This window comes from Trachinotus anak, unplaced genomic scaffold (assembly GCF_046630095.1).
Source record: "Trachinotus anak isolate AG129_WGS33_773 ecotype Australia unplaced genomic scaffold, CSIRO_AGI_Tana_v1 ptg000007l, whole genome shotgun sequence".
In the NCBI taxonomy this organism is placed as follows: Eukaryota; Metazoa; Chordata; class Actinopteri; order Carangiformes; family Carangidae; genus Trachinotus; species Trachinotus anak.
Genome location: NW_027273858.1, coordinates 8,419,681 through 8,440,759, shown reverse-complemented (window position 1 = coordinate 8,440,759; position 21,079 = coordinate 8,419,681). Strand labels below are relative to the sequence as shown.

Here is a 21,079-nt window from a genome sequence, read left to right as displayed (position 1 = left end):
TTTTTCACTACAGGGTTCAATTTCAATCTTCTATCTCTGTGAGGGTGAGATGCTACTACGATTTAGGCATCTGAATTCAAACTATCCCACTGTAGCAGATGTGACTGTAATTGAGACAGCATCTATCAAATGTGGCAGATTATAGTACGATAGCACTGAAAAATATCACCAAGGAGAAGAAAAGGATCGGACCTCATGTATAGTTTCAAGTAGATATATTACCAATTTAATGGAAAGCTCTTTGGCATAAGACAAAGTAGAAGTCCAAAACAGTGCATATTTTGACCATGTATAGTTTGAGATCTTGGGTAATGTTGTCTTTGGAGTTGCAGGTTATATTACTAATATTGTTTATAAAGTAAGAGGTTACAGTTTCTGTTTTTGCTCCTGACCACCAAAACAAGCGCTGGACAGGCAGGGTGAGCCGTGCAGAGCACTGCAGTTTTCCATGAGAAAGCAAAGGGGGCCTCCCAAAGCCCTTAGGTTTGAATAAACTCTTCGTCAAGGTGCTATACACTCACCCTCAGCACTTTAGCAAAAGCAAGCAAGGCATCAACACTGCTTCTGTTATGACCTTTGTGTTAGACAAGTAAAGCCTCCCTGCTCCTTGCTTTAATTCCACCCAGCCTCTGTTTTTTTTTTTTTTTTTTACCAAGCCAATGACAGAAAGATAGAGGACAAAAGTGTAAAGAAGAAAGTAAGAGATGTAGCAGGAAGAGACAGTAAAGCTTGAAAAACAGACAGCTAATACCATGGAAAGAAAATGTGAACGTACACTGAGATAAAGAGAAAAGGGTTGGGTATAGAAAAGACAAATAGTGAAGAAAAGAAACAAAGGATGATGAAGGTAACAAGAAATGGATCTTACTGTGTCCTTCGTGGGGGCCAGAATCTCCTCAATCATCATGCTGTCTCGTGCAAACGAGCTCCGGTTGAGTGTGTTGGACCTATCCGAACTGAAGGAGCGGAGGCTACATGTTACCACGCAACCCAGCGCCGCGGGCAACAACAAATGACGGGCAGGGGAACACAACATAAAACAAAAAGCAAGGAATCCATTACTATATGCAACCTCCAGGGAACCAGGATTTTACTTACTGGACAGAGAGAGTCCAAAAGTAATACGTGGAAAATAGAGAGAAATGGTAGAGTCCGCAGTTGAAGAAGGATAAGATACTGCAGCAGGTTATTCAGAGATGGAAATGAGAGTGAGGTCAGTGTGTTTGCATTAAGAGATAGTCGGAAAGAGGAAGAGGAGAAGCAGGTAGACTGAGAAAACACAGACGGCTGCTGTGTACATTTCTATATGAAGGTGTGGTCGGTGGAACACGGATGTAACTAAGTTGGTCTAAATGATGGAGCATGACAGATTAGTGGACTGTACATATACACACCTGGCTGGCAGGTGAGAGTCAGAAAGCCACAAAAACTCTTTGTGCAAATCTTGTATCAATGACAGTGAGAGAAATAAGATTTACTGTTAAATCCGACTCAAGCTCAAAGACTGACATTGCTTTATTCTAAGATTAGCAGCTGACCCAGACCTGTTTCAGAGCAGCCAAATACAAAAGGGAAGCTGGTCTTTTCTATCTGTCTCACTGCAGTCTGCTTTATGGCTGTGTGTGTGGTGACGTGTGTCTATTTTTGCAGCCTCTCAGGCTCAATGCGGTGCTGTAGATTCCTTTCGGGGTTTTTTGTCTTGTGCCGTTATTTTTTTCCTACAGGGATTTGATCAGCAGAGAACAGCTAAAATGTTTGTGTAAATGCATAGTCACTGTACATACACTTCGAACATGTTCATTTGTGTGTATAGGCAGCTGAATAACATATGATGAGCGTGTTTTTTGTAGGGGGGCTTTGCAAAATGACACAATCCCAGTGGCAAAGCCAACAACTCTGCGCCTTATTTTGTCAGAATGTGTACTGTAAGTGTGTATCGATGTGTTATATGTGTGTGTGTGTGTGTGTGAATGCAGAGGGGTGGGGTGGGGGGGGGGGGCAGTGAGCGAGGGGGAGAAAATGCAGAGCTCAGCGTGTTTGAGTGGGCACACTATTCAGCACAGAGAGAAGCCCTTTATTCAGCACGGCCTGCCTACCCCACCATCGAAGTTACTAAGCAACTCTGTACAGCCTGAATGAACTCGCTGGCATACCCGCCCCCCACCCCCCGCCCCACTACCCCCTCTGCTCTCACCAGGACTCTGTTTGTTCTATATAGCTTCTTCCTCTTTCTCATTCTGTCCATCCTCCTCTCCTCCATAAACACCCGTGCTTTTCCATTTCCTTCCTCTTTGTTCTCCTCTCGTTATTTCTGTCATCTTTTTCTGCTCGTCATGGCACATACCAGCACTGTTCTATATAACGCTTGTCCCATCATCTCTTCCCCTCTCTACCGTCCCAATTTCAGAGTCGTGTTCTGATGACTCTACTGTGCAGTTTACCCGATAATTCACTTAAAGGAACTCTTTTTTCTCCACTTTGCCGCTATCCTCTTATCCTATCCTTCTCTGTCACCCTCCTTCCTCTATCCACATCACTTCATTCATTTCCCTGTTCATCAACCAGTCTATCTTGCTGTAAACTACAGTTCCACTATAACCAAACTATTTGTTTTTTTTTTGTTTCTTTTTTCTAATCTCCATGTATATACCAATGGTGCTATTTTTTTTAGGAAGGCACCTGTGTTGACTCAGAGAGAGTCATTGTCCATGTCCATGTGCATGCATGAATGCATTTGTGTATGTGTAGCCGAGTGTCTGTCTTTGATGTATGTGGAGGATTTCTAAATGCTCGCAAGAAATCTCAGGCCACACAATTTCCATCTCTGCAAACAATGATTTAAACTCCAGAATCATCCCGGATAATAATGGGGCATCTCCAATTACTAACGCGTGAATAGGGTGAATTAAAAGGATGGATTACGATGCTTTAAATCCCTGGAAGTTACACTTGGTGGCACAACAAAAATGGAGATAAAGTGCTATTTAAGAACAAGCCACATCAAAAAAAGTTAGGGGATTATTTTCTCAATTCCAAGCAACACTGCCTCTTTTCCACACCTGCAGTAAAAACATAAATACATTTTCATTTTGCAGATATGATGATTTTTGTCAGACGGGTGAGAAAATAAGGCGAGGGGTGATCGGCTAAAATGGATCTCAACACATAACAACAACAACAACAACAACATAACTACCACAGACATCGAAACGGCAACACTGGATGACGCCAATGTACAATGGATGACTCATGGTTTGGGTTAGAGGTTTCATGGATTTAGGGTTGGAGTTAAACAGTAGTTCAGGGGTCTACTACTACTCTTTTCTTACCTGATTCTAGGGCTAGAATGAGGGACAGGGTGCAGGAAAACAAGGAAAAGAACAAAATAGAAGAGTGAAAAGCAAAGCATTTTGAAGACATTGAAGCATGATGTGGCTTTCTGTTCTTCCCCATATGACATTGATGCTGTGCTTTTGCATGGTTGCAAACAACTAGGCTCAAATGTTTCTAGGTTTACATGAGTCTGAGTGTGTTTGTGTGTATGCAGCCCAGTCAAAAAGCAAACCATGCAATGTCGATGTCATAAACGGAAAGGTAAGGAAAATAAAAGAGCTTGCTCAGCATCATGCATTCACTGATCAATCACATATTTTTGATTTTTCACAGCATTACATTCACACTCCTGCAAAGAGACATGTCAACAATTTTCAAATCTTTTTCAGCTTAAAACTGCTCTATTACTGTATATACAATTACAGAAAAGCAGCAGTAAAATAGGAACAGTTTTAGTATCTGTTTTTTCCAGATAAGCACACGAATAATTGTGACATAAGCTATAATGATACAAACCTTATCTATAGCACTATCTCTTTTGATTGTAAGCAGAGCAATAAATCATAAACAGTAACACTGCTGTTAAATGGAAAGTCCACAGGCATTTCAAGTTGAGCTCAGAAAGGCCCACATTTTTGCAGTTGTTACAAATCACTCATGATTCAAACCCTTAAATGTATTCACCAACCTCTTGTATTTTATTACCTTGTTAATATTCTGAACTAATAACAAATAATTCACATAATTACACTTGTGAACTCTATCAAAACTTTTTTTTTCCAATGTTGGCCCAGGAGCCTCATCAGGCAGGTTTGTTTACATCATCTCTCCATTGAACTCAGTGTTTCCCTTGTTTGCCGCTGATGTTAGCAGCTTCCTGTCACAGTTAGTGTAATTGTTTTTATCAATCCAACCATCACAGTGCATCTGCCATCTGTCAGTGTGGCGACAGAACACTCTGGGGCTGCACAACACTTGTCCTGTGTGCCGCTGATGTGTTTTCAGTGGGGCCTGCCAGTTTTCCACTACATACTTTGTTCAGTATCAGAGGCTGTGGTGAGGCCTGTTAGCCTGTCAGCTGTTCAATGAGATTATCAAAGGCATCAAAGTTCAAAGATACATCTTATATCTCTTGTGTCATACTACGAACCACTCGTAATCTTTGCATGGCTTTGAATGAGGGCACACAAAACGCTGAATCATTTTGTCAGGTTGAATCATTAGATGGCAACTTTCCAGCTGCTTTCTCTGGCAAATTCAATTATTCTGTTTGTGTGTGTTTGGGTCTCAGTTTGTGTGAATGATGGAGGGCCTGCCCATTATATAATCTTTTTCAGTCCAACATACAATGCACAATCTAGAAAAAAAACATATCAGATATGGCATCATAAATCTGTGCACATAGGGTGAACTGCCACAGCATCAATGGCAAACATGATGTCACCTACTTCAGTTAATATAGAGAAACTAAATCTGGCCTCAATATTATAAAGACAAATAGGACTAAATAGTTAACAGCACCTCACCTGACTACATTATTGATTTTCATATGTATCTAATAAAAATGACAAGTGCTTACCTGGCTGAGCGAGCTCCTATGCTGAAACCCATGTACCCCTCCTGAGGGAGAGAGTCATCCCCCAGCTCTTTGAGGTCCTGAGGCCGCAAGTATTTGTCTGTGTCCCCGGTCATCGCATCCTCACCTGGTGGAGGGATGAAATCATGAAATCCTCCAGTTAACTAAAAAAAAAAAAAAAAAAAACCCAATCGGGACGAGAGAGGCGATGCGGCAACTCAGGAAAGAAAAACAAGCCCTCACTGCCGACATCAGTCTCTCACTTATTTGATTATGGTACTTAGAGGAGGCCTTGGATAATTTATCAGCACCACTCTGTCGTTAAACCCAGCATACCTCACTGCAACTGCATAGCCCACTGCAACTTTTCTTTCTGTCTATTCACCTGACTGTGGCACAACAACAACATGAAGCCGAGACGCTGAGCAGCGCGGATGAGCGGCTGTTTTAGAGGTTAGACAGTCACAGTATAAATAATAGAGAAAATGCCATCAGAGGCAGCAGCAAAGCCACTTTGCGGTATATCTGGAGCTCTCCTGTAAAACCAAACGCAGCTCCTTTCACAACACTCAAAGACAGAGCGCAGCCACCAAAGCCTGAGCACAATACGCAGAGAATAAGCAGAAAGTGCAGGACCGCAGCGCACCTCGATCGGCGGACCGGTGGACGATGACACGCCGGTCAATGAAGCCGGCGGAGCGGCTACAGCGTTTCTCCTTCTCCCTCATGTCCGGCTCTGTCCTGCCTGCAACACTCTGCTCCTTCACCGCAGCCCCTCCCCCTACCTTCAATACTGCCGCACTCCGATCACACACCAGAACCACCGTCAAGCTGAAATTAAAGAGTGCGCGCTTCCGGTGTCGCGTTTCAAAATAAAACCAGCAGTGAAATGGTTTTAATTGGCAAAAGTCACCCTCCACAATGAAATTAGCCAGCACCTAGCATTCATGATTACTCACTAAAAAGTTGAGGTTAGAGAAATATTGTGATCGTGGTTACATTTCCATGCTTCCAATAGGTTTTCTGGTTTAGACAGAAACACATTTACCATCATTTAGCCTCAATCTAGGCCTACAGACTACTAATACACAGTGGTTCTGTGCAGCCAAATAAATCCACACTTGACACATTAATTTTCTTTTCCATTGTATTCAAGAGCTGTTTTATATAGAAGTGTAGTACATTATTTAATAACTCTGTTCATTCTCTGCTTACCCTTTTACCACTTTAATTCCTACTCCCAAAAGGACTCCCAACTAAGCTGCAAACATTTTGTATTCATCAGTAAAAGAGAACGATGACAAGTGCAGAGCGTAATGACAAATTGCACATGATTCCAGTTATGAAAGCACTGTGACATTAATTGCTTGAGAAACTGTTATCTCCGCACATTTAGTGTAGTTTTTTATCTCAGTCACTGGTGGATGTCAGAGCAAAACCCTGACTCTGGTGCTTTTATTCTAAAACACTGACACAGAATAAAACACTATGTGCCACCACTTTAGCCATTAATTAAAAAAACTTTCATCCACTCAAGAAGAAGGAAACTAACATATACTAGATTTGTTTTGGAGGTTTTTTTTTCTAGGAAATGCTACGCTTTTATTCTGATGGTAAAAATTGATCACCTAACTTCCTGTGTTTTCTAGCTGTTTCTGTCTGACTTTACACAACTGGAAAACGATTGGCTCCCGCTGCTGTAACGCACACGCACACGCACACGCACACACGCACAGGGTATATTATGAACACGAAACATGGATTACAAAGTCATCTCTCTCTGACATCGTGAGTAAAAAATAAAAAACTAAATAGCCTATAAAATGCTCACTGAACTGAAATCCATCCAGTCACTGGTAGGTAACAAAAACCAAAAACAATGAAGGAGAAATATAAATAAATCAATAAATCAATAAATCAATACAAATTTCTCCTCAGATACCATGTCACTGTCAGTAGATCCTGTGTCTTTTTACACCACGGGCTTCAAAACACCGAACTGAAACTCCCCCTGATGCTCAACTTACCTCTGTCCAGCTCAGCCATATTCACAGATCACGATTCCTCTAATATATTCCCCGAGTTATTTCTATCTTTCTAAAAAAAAAAAAAAGGATGAAAAGATAATCCAGAGAGAGGTGAAGACTATCAAGTAGTCCATTCAGTGCTTCTGGTGCTGGTGGAAAATGTTGCCCTCGTCTTTTCACCCCACGCACTTAACTCCACTCAAACCAACTTGCGCTTTTGTTGCTGGTGCGCACATCCCTGCCGCCTCCTCTCCGCACAGAAATAAAACTCAAACTCTACGTTTTGCGTCTCCTTGCTGCAAAACAAGACACGCTGCTGAGGAGGAACAGCAAAACTCCTGACCCTCTGACATCGGCGGCCACGCCGGGGTTAATTCTCCTGCAGGCGGCTCAAAAAAAGCTCATCTCCTTGGATTTAAAGAGAGAAAGTCTCGGTGCGTCCCTGGCTCAACGGCATCGACAACAACCTCCGTGCTAGGAGTGTTTACCGCCCTGTGGAGAGCACAGTCAGCTGACTGGGAGCCTCAGTGGTGGAGACAGTGACGGGGAAAAGAAAAACTGTCAGTGAAAACTCCTCATACTTCTCTCCCTTTATGTTGGAAATCACTGAGGGAGCCTGGCTGGGTGTCAAACTGGGAGTGAGGCTACAATAATGATGAAATAACCATATAATGCATCATTTTGTCATTTAAAAAAAATTCTTGAGCAACATTTCTCTGTCCGGTTCTTCCTTCTTCTATTGCACACAATGACTAAAACTTGCACAAGAGTAAGGACTTTTAGAGCAATTATGCAAGAGGTGTTTGACGGTTAAAGACGTTCAGGACACATAACACCACCTGTAGTAATAATATCCTCTCAGGCAAGTGCTGTAGGGATTATGGAGACACTCTAAACTGTGATGACAGCAGAGCACAACAAGGAGTTAAGTTGTTATCTGAAGATGATACAATTAGTGGCTATAGTAGTTTATAGGAAGCATGAGATGAGTGTGTGATTGCACAGGCAGGCCACACACACACACACACACACACACACACACACACACACACACACACACACACACACACACACACACACACACACACGTCACAATGGCTTCAACCTACAGCTTAATAGGATTGGCCTTCCCCATATAGGATTAAAGAGAGATGTGGAAACTCTTTACCACTTCTTTCTCACACACACACACACACACACACACACACACACACACACACACACACACACACACACAGCAAAAACAAAAAAGACAAAGGAGGGCCTGACGGCAGCTGCTAACTGCTGACCATCTAGTAAAGCTACTATTGGGCAAAGTGAACATCAGGGCTGCACTGCACAAGCGCAATGTGGATGAATTATGCACATAGTATAAACAGTTTATGTTGAGCACATGAGGCCATGGATACTTTTATTTATAATTCCTGTGTGGTGGTGACAATACACCGAATCATAGATGTGCCAACGAGGCTCTTTATCATACAGCTTCAGTACAAACTTGTCCATGTTCACCTGATATGTGTGTGCACGTAACTTGTTACCCCCCCCTCGCCGGCTGTCGCCTAAGCAACAGTCCATGAACAAGCTCATCAATTTTACAGGCCTGTTGTTGGCTCTGTGGTTCCAAAACAAAGGACAGATGACTGAAATGGGCAGCCTGAAACAATGTGACCCGTACCATAAGCTTGACAGTGCTGTTTAGCTCTGTAGTGCTACAGCAGCTATTCTACTAGTGACTCTGTTATGTAATAAAATCCTTGTTTCCATTTTCTTACGGCAACCTCTTCATAGAGATTGCAGGGTTGAAGTGAGGATGATACTTCGCAAGGTGTCTTTGATGAAGAGCACTGTGAGATTTATGGTGTGCAAGTAGTTAAAAATATTTTTTTTTTTTAAGTTGCAGTGAAAATAGCTGTGTCAGTTTGTGAACAGACACAGGACACTCAAAGCTGCCAGAAGACCAAGGCCAGATTTAACGATAAAACAGCTCAAACAATTAATGATTGCTGATGGATTTGTTACACTCAATGGAAATAACTGAGGCTTTCTTCCTTGTTTGGTGATGGCAGGCTTTGAATTATAGTAAATAAACCAAAAACAACCCACCCCACCTCTGTCTGACGATCTTATGAGATGAGAATAATTTTACATCAATGGGATATCTGTCTTATTCATAGTACTTTAAACAGCATAAAAACAAAAGTAAAGAATGCTGGGAGAGTATATCCTGATTTCGCCGGAAGACTTTCTCGTGAAAATGAACAGCAAAGCTGAGTGGTAGAATAGCAAAGGTTAGCTCTTCACCAAGGCGGGTTAGTTCTGCTCTAGTGCGACAGACAAACTACAGAACGGTGGAGGCAAACAAATGGGACAAATACCTTCATCAACATCAGATAAAGATTCCTCATCGAGAATTTCTGGCACATTGGCCTGGACTGTGTGATTTGGATACACATACAGTGAAACATGCACATGTTAATGAAAATGACATCACATAGCACACAGTCACATGTGTGTGTAAATCATGCAAGGTATCGATATTAAAAACAAGTCAAACAAATATCAGTTATTTAATTTTAATACCTCATGGTTGAAAATGAGCAGGATAAAAACAATCACTTTTCACATACCTTCATCGTCTGACATGTCGAGGAACTCATTCATGGTCTCTGGGACATTGATTTTGTGTTTTTCTGACGCACTCTGCAGATATGAAAAGAAAAGAGCAGCTCAACAAATTCACTTCTATATTCTTATAAAACAGATCTTAAAAAGAAAAGTTATTAATCTATAAGTAATAAAAGTGACCAAACCTTCCCAGAGTTCCTACCAGCTCCCTGTTCATGTTTTAAAACTCTATGAAACTGATTTGCCCAAACAAAATCAAGGAGATTATCTTGAAGATTAAAGTATGAAGTACTGAAGAAAGTATTACATCACCTGAAGTTTAATAAATATTTTAAAGACAACTGTGGTCAATTAATAACAACCTCAGGACTTAGATTACAACTAGTGTGAAGTGTGACCTTCACAGGTATTCTCTAATACAGGCATTTCGTTGAATCTTATGCGTGGCCTCTGTCACAGTAATGATACAGTATGTTTGAAGGACATATTGCCTCACATAACCAGCCCCAGCAGGCTGAAGATGCAGGTTGAACACAAGCATAAAACAACAGCAGAGGCCTCTGCACAGTGAATAATAGATCAATCACACAAAGGGGTGGGCAAACGACCTTGATCTTTAAGTTACAAGTTACGTCCCTGTAGATAGCCACAACTTTGACTAATACACTTTACTGTTGACTGTGCAGGATCCTCGGTGACCTCTCTGCCTCGTACCACTCCTGTCACCTCTTCATCATTACACTGCCTCTCTTTCTTTCCCACTTTCTCCCTCCCACTCTTCCTCACTGACACGTGTGTGGATCAGATCACCGTTAGTGACCTGGGCTATTTGAGGAGAAACCTTAAGCTCCAATCCAAGCCCCCACCGCCACTTCACCCTTCACTTAATCAGGACACATGCGACACAGCATGACTGACTGACTGACTGACTGACTTGCTGGCTGATTTTGCAGCACTCACACACTGACTTGACTTGACTTGACTTGACTTACAGTATGCTGCTGACTGACTGGCCAAGTTTTAATTTTGGCAAAGAGCTGGTCACACAGTTCAGCGCAATACAGCTGCTCAGAATAGAACACAAGTGGTTTTACCTGTTTTACATTGCTGCAGACCTCTTTTAAAGCATATTCCAAATTTCTAGCAATGAGCAACCCTCTTAACGCAACAAACACTCACAATCATACTACTTTTCCAAGCTGTAGTCATTACTTGCTTTGTAGTTTCTGAGTGCAAAATCTGAAATTGTGCGTGCAACTGCAGCTATATGCCAGAGTATCCCAAAATGACAAAACGCTAACAGTAATGAAATGTTCACTCACCTTTCTCAAGCTAAGTTCTAGTTGACTTTCATACAGTTAAGAAAATGTTAATGAAAATCAATGGATGTCTGGAAGGTATGGAATCAATTAAAAAAAAAGACTTAAATTATTTGTATAGTGTCTCCTATTGTCTGGTACTAAAAATATCTGGTACTATTTCCAAGTTATAGAAAATTTTAATAGGAACGAAATTAATTTGGAATTTATTGGTGATATAAATGGCTTTTAATCATATGAGATACGGTGAACAGAAAGACAGTGTCTCACCATGGCGGTCAGGTTTTCATCCGTCAAGGGCCTCAGCGTGTCCACCACAGAGATGTATCCGAGACGATGGGCGATGGATAGGGCAGTGTTCCCATTCTGACCAGTGACAGACCAACAGGAAGTTGTTCACAGGAGGCACACAGAAAACACAAAGAGCATTCAGTGTTTCATCAAGCTTCAGTAGCTGTTGGAGTGTGTGAGTGTATGTGTGTGTGCCAGTGTGTTTGTGCACTGACCACGGTGAGCTCGTTGGCTGAGGCCCCGTGCTGAAGCAGCATGTTGATGATGTGGGTGTGGCCCTGCTGAGCTGCCTGGTGTAGAGGAGTGTATCCATTCTAGATAGAGACACAGACACAAAAACACAGTCAGGGAAAGTATTCATCAGAAAAATCTAAGTGCAGTTGGGTGAGTGAGCATGTATTTGTCTACCTTGGTTCTGCCATTGACTCTGGCACGGTTCTGCAGCAGGAAGTTTGCCATCTTTGCGTTGCCATAGTGACAAGCCACGTGCAGCGGAGTGTAACCCATCTGCATGAAGGAAAGTAGATGGAGGAACAGACACAGACATGAAAGGGCGAGTAGATGAAAGGAGGAGGGAAAGACAGTTACATATGCTGACTGGAGGTCTTTGGCTTTTATTTTGAAAACTGCATCTGTGAGAACAGTTTATACAGCAAAAATGAATTTGTCTCCACTTCTTAGTACGCTGCCTCTGATTCTAAACACAAATTCAAAACTGCATCATATTTCATGTCCCTGTTGAATTATGGGCACAGTGCATAAAGGTAATGGAGAAGATCAGCGAGTGAATAACCTGTTCGCTGTAAACAACTGTCCTGTCAGCACATATACACACACACACACACGCACACACACACGCACACTATATAACCTTGTGTTAGCCCAGCCTTCAGCTACAACAGGCTTGTCTCAGTGAACGTGAGCAGTGCGTTATAGGGCCTATGTGTGTATGTGAGTGAATGCAAGTGACAGTGTGTGACTGAATAATAGATCATGTGCATGTTCATGTGCACGTGTGCGTGTTTGCTGCTGTGTGTGGTGCAGCCATGAAGACATGCACACCTTCCACTCAGGTATCAATCCTTTATTTATGTAGCATCGGAGATGATTGCGGGCGAATGTGTGGGTCTGTGCCCAAGAGTGTGTGAGTGTGTTTTTCCGATGCCATAAATAGACCGAAACTACACAAGAAAATTCAGTTTGAATAGAGAGAGAGAGAGAGAGAGAGAGAGAGAGAGGTTATGCATCAAACCTCAATTACAAAAAGAGATTTAAAGACCCTTATCTGTGTATGTATTTATTGTGTGTGTATGTGTGTGTATATGTGTGTGTGTGTGTGTGTGTGTGTACTATCTGAGCTGAGAAAGCTTTACCTTTGTTTGTGGGTTGACATCAGCCCCGTGGTTGAGAAGGACTTCTGCAACATTGACCTTGTCCTCCTGAGCTGCTAAGTGGAGTGGTGTAAGACCGCTCTATATATGAGGGAAAGGACACATACGAGAACACACGAATAAATTTGTTACAGTGGGAGCACACAACAAGGCTGAAACATGCTCTCATCTCTCAGGAAATGTTGCTGGAAACTAGGTTGAAAAGCCTTAAGACTAAGAGTTTTTTCTATTTGTTTGAGAGGGACCAGGTAAGAATTAGTAGGACAATGATGAAACTATAGTGAGAAGTGTTTATCTAAATTCCAAATTTGGTCATTAAAGTAATGCTAGCACAGATTACAGGCTGGGTGTTTCACCTTATTGCACACGTTGACATTAGCGTTCTTGGCCAGCAGCAGTGAAACCAGGTCCACGCTGCCCTCCTGCGCTGCCAGGTGAATGGGTCTGATGCCTTGCCGTGTCACTGCATTGGTGTCTGCGCCGTACTCCAGCAGTGTGGTCCCGATATCCATTTGGTTCTTTTTGGCAGCAATGTGGAGTGGGGTGTAGCCATTCTGAGGCAGGCAAAAGAGATGCAGGGGTTAGGAGGTTGGATTGAGCTCTTCTTGGATTTGGGCTTTGGTATTATTTTATTGTACTGAGAAATGCTGGTTATGCTCAGTGTTACATACAATGGGGACTGTTTTCATTGTTTTCATTTCCTCTTCTATAATGTAGTTTATTCCATTCTGAATCAAAATGGAATTCACATGATACATTATAGACCAACATGTAAACAAAAGTGTAGGATGGTTAGACCAGGCTGTCACTTTCATTATATCCAATAAATTTGATATAATAAAGAGACAGAAAATGACAGAAAAATGATTTCTTCACTGGTGGCTGTAGACTATAAAGACCTGAACTAAGAACCTGACACAGTAATCTACTTGTGCCAAAGAAAGTTCAGCGGGTTTAGTGGTTGAGCAGATGCAATCACATGTTGCAACCACATAAGTACATCACAATAATGAACAGCTGACATTCACTGTGACAGCATTTGTACATAACAGGAATTTCTAGGGCAGATAGAGGTCATGATACAGATATTGGAGCAAAAGTGTTAAAGCCTAAAAGTCATGTCAGCAAAAATAAAGCCATGTAACCTGGTCTCAGCTGTGGATGGACCCACAGATACCATTTATAGATAATAATAATGAAAAAACATTAATAATAATGGACTGTCAGCTCAAAAAAAAGGGAACATTACATATTACTATCACTCTCAAGCTGAGCAAACTTAAAGATAATTTTATATTTATCATTGGTTGCGGACCACTGCTCCTCAAAGAACTTGTGAATGAGAGTCTGAGACCTCAGGCAAAAGGTTTCCCTCAGCTGGCTAAACACATACACAATAGTAAAAAAAAAAAAAAATCAGGAGACAGAGGAACTGCTGAAAAGGGGTAAAGTCACTATTCTGACATTCCTCCAGCATTAACTTAAAGATGGCATTTAAATGTATTTCCCTGGTGATAATGTGAGCTGCAGGTGGGCTTTATTCAACCCCCTGGGCAGCCTTGAGGTCCACAGAGGGGTGGGGTGATTTTATCTTAAATAAGAGTGAATAAAAGCAAGAAGCGAGTGTGTAAAAACAAGGAGTCACATATATCTCTCATATCTCTGTGTCACTACTGTCACCTTGTTACTTCCAAACCATCCTCATCCTATAATGAAATCTGATTTTGTTTCTTGGATTGTTTATAGTGAGACTTATTTCATGAGGTAACGTCAGAATTTTGGATCCTCTTGCCTGCGTGCAGAGATGGGACCATGTTTTATGCAACTTTGTGAACATTCACTGCTCTCATTTGTGCACAAATGCTTGTAGACAACTCCCCTTGTATACACAGATTGATCCCTTTCCAAACACACTTAAATTAGACCAAACAAAGCAACTTTAGCAGCCAAATGAAAAATTTATAGAGGAAGAAAAGAGGCAGGGAGAAATGACTAAGAGAGTGGGAGGGAGGCAGGAAAAGTAAAGGAATAAACTGAGACAGATACAGATTAAGGGAGAGAGAGCTAGCAGAGGGAAGCGCCACTGACAAAAAGGGAAGACAGCGGGCAAAGATAAATTAGTCTTATGAGCTTTGGTCTACTCTTGCTCGATTTCTGCCTTGAATGTCAGTCAACACCTAAAAACATTAGACAGACATTTTCTGCCATATTTTGTTTGTTGGTTCTGCCATTCTGCTCATACTTATTCTTTGGTTTTGACAGACTACCAAAGCCTGGCAGGAGACGAACCACAACTTGACCATATGTCAATGATGATGTGTGTTTGTGTGTGTCAGACATTTCAACAAGAGCTGTAACTAAAGCCCTTTTTTTTTTTTTTTTTTTTTTTTTTAATTTGGAACACACAAGATTCATAGCTCTGGCACAGACTTCACAAAAGTGGGTGGTTTGAGGTAGAGACTGGCTCTGGAGTAATTTAGGACATGTACATATAACACTTCATCAGTCTAAGCACATGTGCTCTGCAGTTTTGTTTTATGAGAAATATGAAATGTAGCATCCTGTAAACCACTGAGCTCAATATGCTGACAGTATAAGCTAAATTCTGGCTTGTTGAGCGTTTTTTCAAAAAAACTCTGCTGAGCTCCAGGAAAAAGCTGCACATTCACTCACAATGTCAAAGACTAGACAAAATGGAATGGGAGAAAATGGGTGGGTATTAGGTCTTCATACATACACAGGTACATTACATAAAAGAGACTGTTGATGGTCTGAGATGGCACTGAGAGCATAAGCCAGGAGGAGTCATTTTAGTATGTGTGTTTATGTGTGTTTGTGTGGATACCTTAGCGGCAGCGTGTGGGGAAGCTCCCTGATCCAGCAGCAGCAGTGCCACTCTCTGATTATCGTAGTGAGCGGCTACATGCAGTGGAGTTAGCCCACTCTAAAACACCAGCACACACACACGCACGCAAATGCAGAGACACATCCACACACAGACACAGGCACGCAGGCATGCAACACAAGACCAAGTTAGAAGATCACTGTACACAAACAAGCACAAACACTCTGATAAGTAAAATGAGACAGAATGTGACAATATGAACAGAGAGGGACATTGAACTGATGGAAGATGTTTAGTACAGGAGAAAGTTTAGAGTTCATGCTGAAATCTAGAAAAAGGCGAGGGTGACATTATCAGAAGAGACACAGGTGAGCATGTCTTTGCTGTCCCATGAAATGTATCTCCAAAATGTCAACTTCTCACTGAGTGCATTTGTTTTTTTAAACTGTTTATTTAGCTTATGAAGTAGTTTTTTTTTTTCTCAGCCCATAAAGAAACACTTACAACAGCACTTCTCTGAACTTCTACAACACTGTCTGACACACAACAAGCCAAATAGGATCAAATAGGATGTCTTTTTTTTATTACATGCATTCGTCTTTACTTTCAAAATTGGATCCCAAACTACCCAAATGCAACTCTGGACCCACAAAAGACTGTACACAACCTTTTCACATATGTAGCTGTGCCCCCAAAGTCCTGTAAACAGACTTTGATGTGTAAAATTGGCAGGGTTCCCATTTAATCTTATTTTCTTTTTGGAAGAAAAAAGAAAAAAGAAAAGCATCAAAATTGGAGATACACTGCTTTTACAGGACAGTGATGTGACACTTTATTAGTTTTTTTTTTTTTTTTTTTAACCACAGCAGGAGTAGTACTATAAGAGTGCTAGAAGCAGTAGCAGCATTTGTTGATACTGACTTGATGTAAAGATCCTCTGCTGACATGTTTTCATATATAAGAATATAATGCTTAACGTAACAGTGTGTCTGATATGGATTTTACACAAAAAAGATCAATTAACATGTTGCAAAATTCTTAAATTCGATCGACTCAATTTTCCTCTTGAAAAATCTTTTATCTACAAATACACAAATACTTTTAATTTCAAAATTTCATTTCAACTTCTCGGTTTAAGATGTCCCCTATTTCACTGAATTGCCCATTCTCAGTGTGTGTGCCTTCGAGGTTATAAGTTCCAACATTATACTGGGTTGTGACATCACAAAATTACACTCATAGTTACTCTTATTGTAAACTAAGATTTGAGGTGAGCACAGAGAAACGTTCCTATTATGAATGTGAAAACAGCCTTCTAGAAGCTCAAACATCAAAGCAAAGTGGCTACACATTTTTGAGATGAGGGGGCCTTTTTTCATAACATTGGTAAAAAAAAAGGGCTGTGAGTTGGATGATGGTACCTTATGCTTCTGAGCTACACCCAAAGTATTCCATGCACACAATACACAACTTATATCCCACTCAGCAACCAGGACTGAGTCAGCAGGATGCTCGCTGAGCCACTGGAATGTCCCACACATTCAACAAACACTTGAACTTACTCAGAAAGAAAATCTGTCCAGAATACATCCTGATAATCTCATGTTCTGTCACAATGTGTCGTTACAACTTTAATATTTTGGAGTCAAAATGTTCTTTGGTCAAAATATGAGGAGATCAAATAAGTGTCTTTGTCTCTTGCCTTCCGTTTTATCTCTAAAGAAAATCGGTGTCATTAAACTGCAATAAAGGCTTGATTTTTCTTTATGTTTAGACTATCATCACAATGGGACTGATTTTAGCGTGACACCAACAAGCAGTGTGGAAGCTTCATTATCATACCTGACTGCCATTATGTTAAATGCTCTCAGATGGTGGCATAGGCACACACACACACACACGGCTAGCTAACATTATAATCAGTGCCAGTAGGCCTGTGCTAAGTGTGTCAATATGTGTGTGTGTGTGTGTGTGTGTGTGTGTGTGTGTGTGTGAACAAGGGTGCATGTGGAGGTGGAATGAGTGCATGTCATCGGGGTAATAAAAGCAAATCTGCCCAGAAGGTTTTTGCAACAGGACAAGCATCTGTTGGCTGTGTTGTCTTGGGATCGGTCCTAAACATGACACTCCTTCTCACAACCACCCCCACCAACCCCGTGTCCAGCTGCAGCTTGGAAGATACGGGTGAAAAAGGGCTCTGTTTACTCTCTTAGAGACAGGGTGGATAAGGGCAGGCGGCAGAAAGACTTGCTGAATGATAAATGGACACAGAATCTGACTGACTTCCTGATTTTGGGCCATTCGTTGGCCAGATCTCACCAGAAAGGTTGCCTGTCTAATACACAATCAAAAATCTTTACAAAGCTGCAGAATAACTGAACTGCAGTATATGTATAGATTCTTTGTTCATGTTTTCCGTTTTGTTATATAAGGCTATCTTCTATATACAGCTGCTGTTAATCATATCGGTCATTTTGTCTTTTCCCTTCTTCACTTTTCCTAGTTCTCCTTTAAGATCAAAGGAATCTCTGTGGATAAGTTGAAAACTATGGCTCTGATCCTGACACACCTTGCTGCCAGTTCTGCGGGTTGATGCTGTAAAAATTCTAGCTTATACTCCATTCATTTTTCTCTCTGCAGGACTGTCATCTATACATATAGTCATTTCTGTGCCAGGACCCTCCCTCCTCAGACAACTCGTGTTTTCCAGCAGCAACACGTCTGAAAACATCCTGATATGCTGGTCAAGATAAAGATTGACTCCCTAAAGTGTGTTGTGCACCGGGGCTCTCCTGTTTTTTTTAAAGACGTCTCACCTTTCCAGCAGCATCAGGTGCAGCTCTCTTCTGTAGGAGGAGATTGGCCACCTCCATCTTGCCATACTTTGCTGCCACATGCAGGGGACTGAACCCTTTCTGTTGAACACAAAATAACACACATCATCAAAATGAATGTCAGTGGAAAGATGGAGAGCATGGAAAGAATAGACAGGAGGAGTAGAAATGGATACTGAAACAGGAAGTGAATATTTGCGATGTTGTAGGTCAGCCCTCGCTGGCCTGGGGTCAAGTTCTTCATAACAACATATTTTCTCACATAGTTGTAAAGAACGTATCTGAATAATTAATACAGTGACACAGAATCCATTTCTACTTAAAAAAAAAAAAAAATGAAACAGTGATTGCAGCAGCACCACTGAGAAAATGTTTGGATGACCTTTGACACAATTACATCATCATTTGAACACTGAACAACTTAAGTATCTGAGGTAAAAGAGGTTAAACCTTGTAAAAAAAAAAGGGTTTGGATTATTTTAAATGAAGTTAAATTACATTTTCCATGATTATAAATTTGTATTGACTGTGCATGACTAATTTAGTTGAATCAACACATGAACATAAGCTTGTTTTAAGGTATGTAATACCCTGAGAAACTAAACCAAAGGCCCTTAATTCCGTATGCACTTCAGATCTATAAATGGCTGTTGTTTAATGTGATCATGTTAATCTTGGCCTCTTGGCCTGTATGTGAAGATATTTAAAGACATTAGGTCATATTTTCCAGAGGAATGTGGGACTCCCACAGATTCTCATTCCACGCTCTGAACACATGACCTCATTTGTGTGACTGTTTACAGTCAATTCTCTAACAGTTTATACAGTTATACAGAAAAATTATTGGCAGTTAGAAAACCTTGTTTTAAATGTTTTCAAATTAAGAGACTTTAAATATGTTACATAAACATCACATATATGTTAATTCATGGTTCTCTTCACAGGTTTGATATGACATCATTTCCTTGAACAGCTCACTCGGGTGATATCCCAAAAGATGCTGCATATATATGTACGTGAGCAAGAGAGAGAGAAAGAGAGAGAGCGAGAGAGAGAGAGAGAGAGAGAGAGAGAGAGAGAGAGAGAGAGAGAGAGAGAGAGAGAGAGAGAGAGCAATGACACCATAAGGTTTACCCTTCATTAATCTGTTCCACTCACAGAAGTCACCTTGAAAGACGGCCCCCAGCAACATATCAAACACATGCACAAACCAATTCCATAAAGTCAACTCTACTATTCTGTTTGACCTTGATCTGCGCTGGTAGTGAGGAAAGAATTGCAAATATCCGTCCATGGTTGACTGCATGGATGAAAAAAAAAAAAAACCCTCCTGAGGTAAAAGTGTCTTAAATTACTGTGTTAGCACTAATACTCCCACTGACATGAATGTGAACACAATAAAACTGATGTGACAGAACTTAACATGGTTGAGCTGTGTAAGTGAGTTGAAGGCAGGTTATGGGTCTCACAACTGGAGACAATAAATGCTTTTGCTGTGAGGACGGCATATATCAGGAGCAACAAACTCTCACTAATAGACAGGATAAGAAGCTCTAGGAAACAGAGACTGGTGCCCACTAGTGGAGAGACATGGCACTGAAATAAGTTGACAAGATCTCTGCTGTGATGCTGGGTTCTCCAGATGTGTTTGTCTGTGTTTGAGGGTCAGAAAAAGAGAAATATTTAACTCCATCACATTGTACACTCATGTGAGACCCTCTGTCAGATTTACCTTAGTTGAGGAAGACAGCGAGGCTCCATTCTCCAGCAGCATGGCAGCAACATCTTGGTGTCCTTCTCGGGCAGCCAGGTGAAGGGGGGTGTAGCCTGAGGTGGTGGCAGCGTTAGCAGAGGCGCCGCACTGCAGCAGCTGTTGGACGATGTCGACTTTCCCCAGCCGACTGGAGATGTGCAACGCTGTCTGGTCATCCTGCAGGGATGGAAAAAGTGACTTTGGGCCCTGTATTTTATCATTGTTTGTTTTTCTTCACCCTGACAGTGATTGATAATGAGCCTCAGCGCTCTAACCTTGGACTTGGTCTCCACCTTGGCTCCGTTCTTAAGCAGGTATCGGACTACGTCTGCCTGCCCTGCCCTGGCTGCCATGTGGAGAGCTGTCTCACCGCGCTGGAAAAGCACACAGAGATGGCTCTCAGTGGGAGCTTTTCATTTTGCAGTGATGTGAGAGTTGAACTCTGAACAGAAGCACATACTTTGACAAAGCAAGTACTTATAACATGGAACTGCATCATAAACTCACTACGTTGGTGGTGTTGGGTGATGCTCCATGGTGTGTCAGAGAATGGACAATGTTTTCATGGCCCATGAAGGCTGCCACATGGATGGGTGTCAGGCCAGACTGCAGGGAAACAGATACAATCACCACAATGAAATATGACTATAAATATAAAACCTTAGCAAAGCTGTGAACTCCAGACTAACAGAAGCCCGGTCTAAGGAAAGCCAGAATGTGTATTAAAGGGTACAGGGTATTTAAAAATCAGGATTGTTTAAATAAAAACCACTTCTGGGGCCAAGCCCTAAAGAGGCAGTCAAGCAGAAGAGCAGAGTAAATGGGGTCCAGTCTGGTGTAGTACCTCAGTGACAGCCTGGATAGATGCTCCGTGTTTCAGCAGCAGCTCCATCACTTTGACTCTGTTCTTCTTGCAGGCGATATGAAGTGGAGTGAAACCGTTCTGCACACGGACAGAAAGGAAGAAACAATCTCATACTAAAGCCCGTACTAGTATCTTCACAATGTAAAAGGGATAGACTCTCACTGTGTGGCTGCTTTTACTAGCCTGACGAGGAGAAGCAAATGATCTGCGAGGAAAT

At 41.5% G+C, this 21,079-nt stretch overlaps 1 protein-coding gene across 3 annotated transcripts in view; it reads right to left on the bottom strand.

Annotated features, from left to right (window-relative positions):
- Window positions 1-21,079, bottom strand: part of ank3a (ankyrin 3a) — a 93,845-nt gene that overhangs the window by 29,632 nt on the left and 43,134 nt on the right. The window contains exons 12-27 of one of the 3 annotated variants that reach the window (XM_071480258.1): window positions 20,842-20,940; window positions 20,505-20,603; window positions 20,273-20,371; window positions 19,977-20,174; window positions 18,227-18,325; window positions 15,411-15,509; window positions 12,922-13,119; window positions 12,548-12,646; window positions 11,583-11,681; window positions 11,390-11,488; window positions 11,154-11,249; window positions 9,567-9,639; window positions 9,315-9,371; window positions 4,913-5,036; window positions 3,330-3,341; window positions 869-956 (exon numbers count right to left, since the gene is read on the bottom strand). In XM_071480258.1, the coding sequence (XP_071336359.1) occupies window positions 869-956; window positions 3,330-3,341; window positions 4,913-5,036; window positions 9,315-9,371; window positions 9,567-9,639; window positions 11,154-11,249; window positions 11,390-11,488; window positions 11,583-11,681; window positions 12,548-12,646; window positions 12,922-13,119; window positions 15,411-15,509; window positions 18,227-18,325; window positions 19,977-20,174; window positions 20,273-20,371; window positions 20,505-20,603; window positions 20,842-20,940 (1,638 nt within the window). Of the gene's footprint in view, window positions 1-868; window positions 972-3,329; window positions 3,342-4,912; window positions 5,037-5,555; window positions 6,328-9,314; window positions 9,372-9,566; window positions 9,640-11,153; window positions 11,250-11,389; window positions 11,489-11,582; window positions 11,682-12,547; window positions 12,647-12,921; window positions 13,120-15,410; window positions 15,510-18,226; window positions 18,326-19,976; window positions 20,175-20,272; window positions 20,372-20,504; window positions 20,604-20,841; window positions 20,941-21,079 lie in introns of those variants that run through there. The other 2 variants (XM_071480260.1, XM_071480259.1) reach the window with 2 other exon arrangements.